This window comes from Phoca vitulina, unplaced genomic scaffold, assembly GCF_004348235.1.
Source record: "Phoca vitulina isolate PV1807 unplaced genomic scaffold, GSC_HSeal_1.0 scaffold7, whole genome shotgun sequence".
Classification (NCBI taxonomy): Eukaryota; Metazoa; Chordata; class Mammalia; order Carnivora; family Phocidae; genus Phoca; species Phoca vitulina.
Genome location: NW_022589710.1, coordinates 7,565,208 through 7,573,641, shown reverse-complemented (window position 1 = coordinate 7,573,641; position 8,434 = coordinate 7,565,208). Strand labels below are relative to the sequence as shown.

The 8,434-nt window shown below is 33.7% G+C and overlaps 1 protein-coding gene across 2 annotated transcripts in view; it reads right to left on the bottom strand.

The window, feature by feature from the left end:
* Nucleotides 1-680: 680 nt before the first annotated feature.
* Nucleotides 681-8,434, bottom strand: part of SCFD1 (sec1 family domain containing 1) — a 102,554-nt gene continuing 94,800 nt past the window's right edge. For both annotated transcript variants that reach the window (XM_032404874.1, XM_032404873.1), the window contains 2 exons: nucleotides 5,470-5,538; nucleotides 681-892 (listed from right to left, as the gene is read on the bottom strand). In XM_032404874.1, coding sequence (XP_032260765.1) covers nucleotides 869-892; nucleotides 5,470-5,538 — 93 coding nt within the window. In that variant the 3' untranslated portion in view covers nucleotides 681-868. The remainder of the gene's footprint in view (nucleotides 893-5,469; nucleotides 5,539-8,434) is intronic.

Genomic DNA, 8,434 nt, shown 5'->3' with positions numbered 1-8,434 from the left:
TAGGCCACTACCCAGATAGAACTCTTTGACTCATGAGGGTTGGGAGTACAGAAAGAAACAGTCTTGTGAATCTTGCTGTTTTATCTATTATCAGGATGTTATCTATAACATTACAGATTCCTCTTGATGAGGCTCATTAGGAGGAAAAGGTCCCTGGCCTAAGAATTTTTTCTCTGGAGCGATTGGCTTGCTTTTATCTTATAGCTGCCTTGAGTTTCAAGACTGATCAACATTCCTTATTGGTGCTGCATACCAGGAAGGTTTGAACCAAATTTAACACTTGATTTTACATACTTTTTAGAACTTCATGGGATAAATGTTTGGTCCAGTCTAGATGCTGTTAGTTGCTGCCATTACATAAAGAAGGGATTCTGTGATAAAATGTACATAGGTGTGCCAGAGGAAAAAGAGACATTAAAGTACCCACTTCAAGTCTAGAGGCAACATGGGGGACCAGGAAAACATGGGAAGGTAATTTTACAATTAAAATGCATACAAAAAAAAAAGCATTATAGTAGGAGATTCATGAACCAGTCAAGCAACATTTGCATTTTTCTTAAATTTTCACTGGCTTCAATCGTAACAAATGAGTTTTCATATTAATATTTTAATATTCAGGCAGGGTTTTCTTCCTAAGCACTTTCTCATTTGTCAAACATAACAGGAGAGAGAATGTACAATTTTAAAAATTTATTTCTGAAATACTTTATTCTTTTAATTAGTACACATTATATTAAGTATAGAATTTCCTTAAAAATTAACTCTAAGTTTCACTGTTAGGACACTGATACGAAGAAGAAAACATCTGGCTCTTTTGACTTTTCTTTTTACATTTATCTGAGTAGACTCATATTAAGGTTCTTCTGTGTTATTTCTGTCCAAGTTGTGACAGCTAAAACAAAACATAAGAATAACTTTATTTTAATCACAAAAGAAATTTATGTATTCAAACATTTGTAAACACCTTAAAAATGTATGCTTTAATCATGGTAAAATCTAGGCTTCTCATTTCATTTATTGCATTTGTACCTAAAATAATTATTACCTGAAGAGTAATAAAGGCTGTCATGTTTAAAAAAAAAAAAATGTATCAATATAGGTAGAAATTCAACTAATGGACAACAAAAACTCTGAGAATAAAGTCAATATTAACTCAGTATGAAAATGTAAAGAAAAATTTCATGTGCAGCTTTACTGCTGACAGTTTACTTCTCCACATATTTTAATTAATTTGATACTTAATAAATAAATACATCATTAAAAAGAAAAAAAAAGGTTTTCAGTTCTGGAAGGCTAGGTAAACTACTGGCCGAATTCTCCTAGGGATAGCAATTAAAACTTGAAACAAAATACAAAAACCAACTACTGGAAGGAAATGGAGAGCAACTGAAAGCTGGTGGGTTTGGGAAGAGAACGGACATTGGGAAGGAGAGACGAGCACTGGCTGAGTTTCCTGGTTCTGTGACTCTCAGCCTAAAGAACCAGAGTACGGGGACAACTAAAGCCACCGAAGGTAAGAGGAAATAAACGAGACCAGAGTGAGGGAGCCCTAAATTCTGTGTACAAACTTTTCCTAAATCTACGGTGAAACCCTGAACCACGCACAAATGAGAGAGACTAAGAAGCAAGATGTGAGCTGCTGCCCAAGAGACAGAGTTTGACATTTGAGTCTAACCAAGTTTATTGCCTGCTAAAGGCCCAAATCAATCACCTCTCCAGAAAAACAGAATTCAGTTTCCAAAAAAACATTCACAATGTTAAGGGTACAATTTAAAAAAAAATTAATATATGAAGGAACAGGAAAATGGGGGAAAGACAGTGGAGACATCTAGACAGTGAAATATATGATCTATGTGTTGAAATTAAAAGACAAGGGTTTAAAAGCAGCTTATGACAACTATCCTCAGTGAAATAATGGAGAGTATGTTCACAGTGAAAAGATAGAAAAATCCCAGCAGAGAAATACAAAGTCTATTATTAAAAAAAAAAAAAGACAACCCAAACGAATATTCAAGAACTGGTAAATACATACACCATTGCTCAAAAAAGCAGAAAGGAGATAAAGAGTGAATCTGAAGACAGTACAACTTAAATTATACACTCTCAAGAACAGAATCAGGGGCACCTGGTTGGCTGAGTTGGAAGAGCATGCTACTCTCTTGATCTTGGGGTTGTGAGTTCAAGCCCCACACTGGGTGTAGAGATTACTTAAATAAGTAAACTTAAAAAAAATAAAATTAAAAAAAATCTTAACCCCAAACAGAATCCTCAGAGATGTATGGCATAATATAAAATGTTGAACATATATAATAGGTGAATGGAGTCCCAAAAGGAGAGGAGAAAACTGGGCATAAAAATGAAGAAAGAAGAGCTGAAAATTCCCTAAATCTGGTGAAGGTATAAACTAATAGATGATGCAAGAAGCTCAGTGATCCCCAAATAAGAAAAATATGCAAGAAGTCACACATAAATACATCCTAACTGGTGAAAACCAAAGATAATGAGGAAATCATGAAAGCAGCCAGAGAAAAATTACATATTACATGTAAAATTATATTGCTCTGAATACTGTTGCCTTCCTATCAGAAACAATGGAGGGTATAAGATTGTGGAATAACATTTTTAAAGTTTTGAAAAAACTGTCAATCCAGAATTCTATATCCAGCAAAATTATTTAAGAGAATCACTGCTAGCATACCAGAGCTATAATAAATGCTAAAAGAAGTTTTGCAGTCAAGAGATGGAAATTAAAATCTACTAGAGGTGGTAGGGATGAAGAACACTGGAAATCATATCTGTGTAAATGCAAAGGATTTCTTTATGATGACTGAAATAGAAACGATAACACTGTTCACGGTCTTGTGAGGTTAATAATATGTAGATGTAAAATATATGACAATCACAGAATAATTGCTGAGGGAATTGGTCTATATGGTTGGAAGGTTCCTATATTTAATGCAAGTGGCACAATATTAACTCTATGAACAGTTAAAGATGTATATATTGTGATCTCTACAGCAACTGTTAAATTAACAGATACAACTAAAATAGAAAAGTGTTCAAATTATACAAAGGAAGGTAGGAAAGGAGGAAAAGAGGATGGCCAAACTATTTCAAACTAATCAGTAAAATGGTGGATATAAATCAAATCATATCAATAATTACATTAGACGTTAAAAGACCAACAGAACCAATTTAAAGGCATAGATTGTCAGAATGGCTTAAAAAAATCCAATTATATGCCATCTACAAGATAAACACCTTAAATATAAATTCATAGGCAAGCTGAAGCAATCAGATGGAAAAGTTATAACCTGCAAACCATAAGGATAAGACTGGAGTGACTAATTTAATACCAGATAAAGTAGACTTCAAGATAAAGAGGATTACCAGGTAAGTAGAGGAATACTGCATAATAAAAGGGTCCACTCATAAGGAAGACACAGCTATCATAAATCTGTATGTACCTAATAACAGAGCTTAAAAATAAGCTGACATGGACAGAACTAAAAAGAGAGCCTGACAGAACTGAAGGGAAAAAGAAACAATTGCACAAACATATTTGGAGATTTTATTACTAGTCTTTTAGTACCCAATAGAACTAGACCAAAAAAACCATAAAAAAACAAATCAATAAAGACATAGAAGATTTAAGTAGTGCTGTCAACTACCATGACCAAACTGAAATTTATAGAACCTTTCCCTCAACTGCTGCATAATGCACATTTTTTTAAAGTGCACATGGAATGCTCAGTAAGAGACCATATGTTGGGCCATTAAAGAGATTTAAATAAATTTTGAAACAGTAAATCATATGCATAATGTTCTATAACCACATGGTAATTAAATTATAAATCAATAATAAGATACTTAGAAAACCCACAAATACTTGAAAACAACAACAAATTTCTAAATTATACATGGGCTAAAAAAGAGAAAACCACCAAGTATATTAAAACTGTAAAACATGGTGATGAAAATATATTAACATTTGCGAAATGCAGCTAAAGCAGTGTTGGGTAAGAATTTTGATTTTTATGGCCTTAAATGTTTCGGTGGAATTTAGGAAACAAAACAGATGAACATAGGGGAAGGAAAGGAAAAATAAGATGAAATCAGAGAGGGAGACAAACCATAAGAGACTCTTAACTATAGGAAAGAACAGGGTTGCTGGAGGGGAGATGGGTGGGGGGGATGGATTAACTGGGTGATGAGCATTAAGCACTTGATGTAAGGAGCACTGGGTGTTATATGCAACTGAGGAATCACTAGATTCTACTTCTGAAACTAATAATACACTATATGTTAATTGATTTTAAATAAATAAAACTAATGAACTTAATATCCCCAAGTTATCAAAACAAAGGAAATAATAAACCAATGAATAGAGAAATTAGCATAAACATCTGGTTCATTAAAAAGATTAACTAAATTGAGAATCCTCTAGTTAACCCAAGAAAAAAATATTCCGTTTTGCCTATTCTAGAACATTATATAATCTGTGGTGGAAAAATATCAAAACCATGTTTTGGGGCAGGGAATGACTAAGGGCAAGGATTGACCGGGCAAGATTATAAGGGAACTGTGTGGTATGAGGGTTCTATATCTTGAATAGGAGTTTGGGTTGAATTATTCAGGTGAACACATCTGACAATACCCAGGAATGTACACTTAAGATCTATATATTTCACTGTTATAAATTTTACCTCCAAAGGGTACAAAACAAAAACCCCCTCAAAAACTAAAACCCCTAGGCAACGAAGTATTAAGGGGGAAGTGCACGGATACCTACAATTTACTTTGAAATTAATGAAGTTGTAGCAATCAATAGAATGAAGAATGGATAAATGAGTAGGTATCTTATAAAGCAAGTACAGTAAAATGTTAATGGGGAGTATACATGTGTTCACTGTATCTTCTTGAACTTTTCTGTATCCTCCTATCAGTGGGCAACTACATTACGGTTAAAAATACAAGAACCACATAATGGGGATAAGAAAGTTGTGCTGGAAAATGATGCTAGGAATAGCTGCTAAAAATGAGTACAGGGTACTGTTATGATTTTTATGGCAGCCAAGGCAAAGGTGAGTGAACATTACTGGTTAGACTACTGAGCATCCCCAGTAGTTAAGCTTCCAGAAAGTGACCTTAATTTCTTAGCCCAATTTATATTTGGCAAAGTCAGAAATGTGGACAGTATATAAGGAAATGGGGAACTGAATTTTGCCTGAGTACACTACTCCAAGTTTAAATTCTCTGAATTTATCTTTTCATAGACTTGGGATAATAGAAATAATGTTATGTATCAGAGTTTTCTGTATAGTTGTTCATGGCAAAACCTTGTATTTTTATAGCTCTATGGCTTTTGGCTTCAGCTGATTCAAATGAATATGATTCTCTTGCTCTCTTTTGAAAAACATCAACAGCAAGTTATGGTATATTAAGAGAAACTAACAAGGTACATTTTACCTGTTTTATGAACTGTGTAGCATTAAAAAGTTCACTGCAGCCATATAAAATGTGTTTGCCTTGTTTCCCCTGTAAAAATGAGAAAGAACTCATATAAGTAAGTAACAAGTAATATTTTCAATATTCCCAAGAAGACTGATCAAGTCCAATAAGACTTTATTATTCTTAAAGGTTTTTTTTTGGGGGGGGGTGGTTGTTGAATTTTGGTGTACACATGTCAATCCTAAAACTGCATGGAAAAAGGTGGTGAAATGGGCATAATAAATTTTTTTTTAATGTATTAATGTACCCTCTTGGTGCCATTTATACTGAAAATAGAAGGAATCTGATGACCGCCACATTTCACAGGAACAATCGTCTATAAAGTCCTAGGCCAGCATTCTTCCAATGTAGGATCTGTACTACTTGAAGAAAATATGCCTAGGGTTTTGTTATGCTGACAGCAAGATATGGTACAAGTAGCATGAATTGTCTCTGCAGTCCCATTTGTGTCATACAGTATTTCTATATTAATATACTCCATTTTGTAACTCCTTATGAATTTCATTCCTAATTTTGGCAGAATGTTATAACCCAATTACAGCAGTCAAAACTGCTGCGGAATTTGGTAAGTCCTTAATGCTGAAATTATTATATATATTGTGTACTTAAAGGAAAATTCATTTCTTCTTTAATGTAAAAAGTTTATAACAAAGCAAATACAATAATTCATCAAGAAATAGGATTATGGCTTTGTAATACAAAAGGAGAACATTTTTCTGTGATGTCTCAGCTGCATTAAACATGGTTGGCTGAATAAATGTCCTAGCTGGCCATCTCTGAGAACAAATAAAACAGTCACATCTCACTCTCATTTTTTTCAAAATGAGATGTTATGTGCAACAACTACATAGGATTTGTCATATAAGTGGGATTCTTGAGGCTCCACAGGATATACCTACACAAGACATTAAAAAAGGTAGAGATCACAGCAAAGAAGAATAAAGAAAGCATAGGGAAACTTTAGAAGGGTCCAGATATTCTAGGCACAGCTCCCAGGATCCCATCTCAGTAGCACAGGGCACATTTTATTTTCAATTGTGAACCACCAAGTTCCTGGTTGCAGGGGAGTCCCAGTCTTGTCCAAGGGGAGGGGTCTTTTATACCTCTCTGATCATGTAAACAAAATCAGGCTTTCTCCATGTGGTTTTGACTTTCATTTCCCTGATAATTAATGATGTTAAGCATCTTTTCATGTGTCTATTGGCTATCTGTATGTCTTCTTTGGAAAAAATGTCTATTCAGGTCCTTTGCCCATTTTTAATTGGATTATTTTCTGGTGTTGAGTTGTGTAAGTTCTCTGTATATTCTGGATATTAACCCCTTGTTGGATACACTATTTGCAAATATATTTTCCCACTCAGTAGGCTGCCTTTTCCTTTTGTCGATGGTTTCCATTGCTGTGGAGAAACTTTTTACTATGATGTAGTCTCATTTATTTTTGCTTTTGTTGCTTTGGCTTTTGGTGTCAGATTAAAAAATCACTGCCAAGACCCATGTCAGTCAAGGAATTGACTGCTTGTTTTCTTCTAGGAGTTTTATGATTTCAGGTCTTATGTTCAATCCCTTAATCCATTTTGAGCTAATTTTTGTGTATAGTGTAAAATAGAGATTGATTTTATTTTATTCTTTTGCATGTGGCTGTCTAGTTTTCCTAGCACTATTTATGGAAGAGACTGTCTTTTCCCCATTTACATTCCTGACATCTTTGTTGTAAATTAACGTACCATATATTATATGGGTTTATTTCTGGGCTCTCAGTTCTCTTCCACTGATCTCTGTGATTGTTTTTATGCCAGTACCATACTGTTTTAATTACCATAGCTTTGTAATACAGTTTGAAATTAGAACATGTGATACCTCCAGCTTTGTTCTTCTTTCTCAAGCTATTTGACTATTAATGGTCTTTTGTGGCTCCCTACAAATTTAGGTTTGTTCTATTTCTGTGAGAAAATGCCATTGGTATTTTGACAGGGATTACAATGAACCTGTGGATTGCTTTGAGGAGTATGGACATTTCAACAATATTGATTTTTTTCAATCCATGAACACAGAATATCTCTTTGTGTCTTCAATTTCTTTCATCAATGGCTTACAGTTTTCAATAAACAGGTCTTTCAGCTCCGTCATTAAATTTATTCCTAGGTATTTAATTTTTTAAAATGTGATTGTAAATGGTTTTCTTGATTTATCTGATAGTTTGTGTATAGAAATGCAACAGATTTTTGGGTACTGATTTTTGTATCCTGCAACTTAACTGAGTTTGTTAGTTCTGACAGTTTTTGAATAGTCTTAAGGGTTTTCTCTATATGTCATCTGCTAATAGTGACATGAGTTTTACTTTTCTTTCCAATTTGGATGCCTTTTATTTCTTATTCTTGCCTAATTCACACTATATGCAAAATTAATTCAAAATGGACCAAAGACCTACATTTAAGAGTAAAAATTGTTTTTCTTTTCTTTTAGAAGAAAACATAGGGATCAATCTTCATGACCTTGAATTTGGCAAAGGATTCCTAGATATGACACCAAAAGCATGAGCAACAAAAGAAAACAAATTGGACTTCAACAAAATAAAAAGAACTCTTGTACTTTAAAAAACACCATCTAGAAAGTGCAAAGACAACCTAAAGAATGGGAGAAAATATTTGCAAATCACATATCTAATAAGGGGCTTGTTTCTAGATTATATAAGGTACTCTTAAAACTCAATAATAAAAAGGCAAAATAACTCATTTTTAAAAATGGGCAAAGGATCTGAAAAGACATTTCTCCAAAGAAGAAACTGCCTCCTTCATTTGAAGCTGAAGGTCCAAGATGGGTTTCAGTAGCTTAAAGAAAGATTAAATCTGCAATTACCCATATTGTATGTCCTGATGATTCTCATAACATCTAGGGGATAGACAGAATAATTCTAATCCTTCTT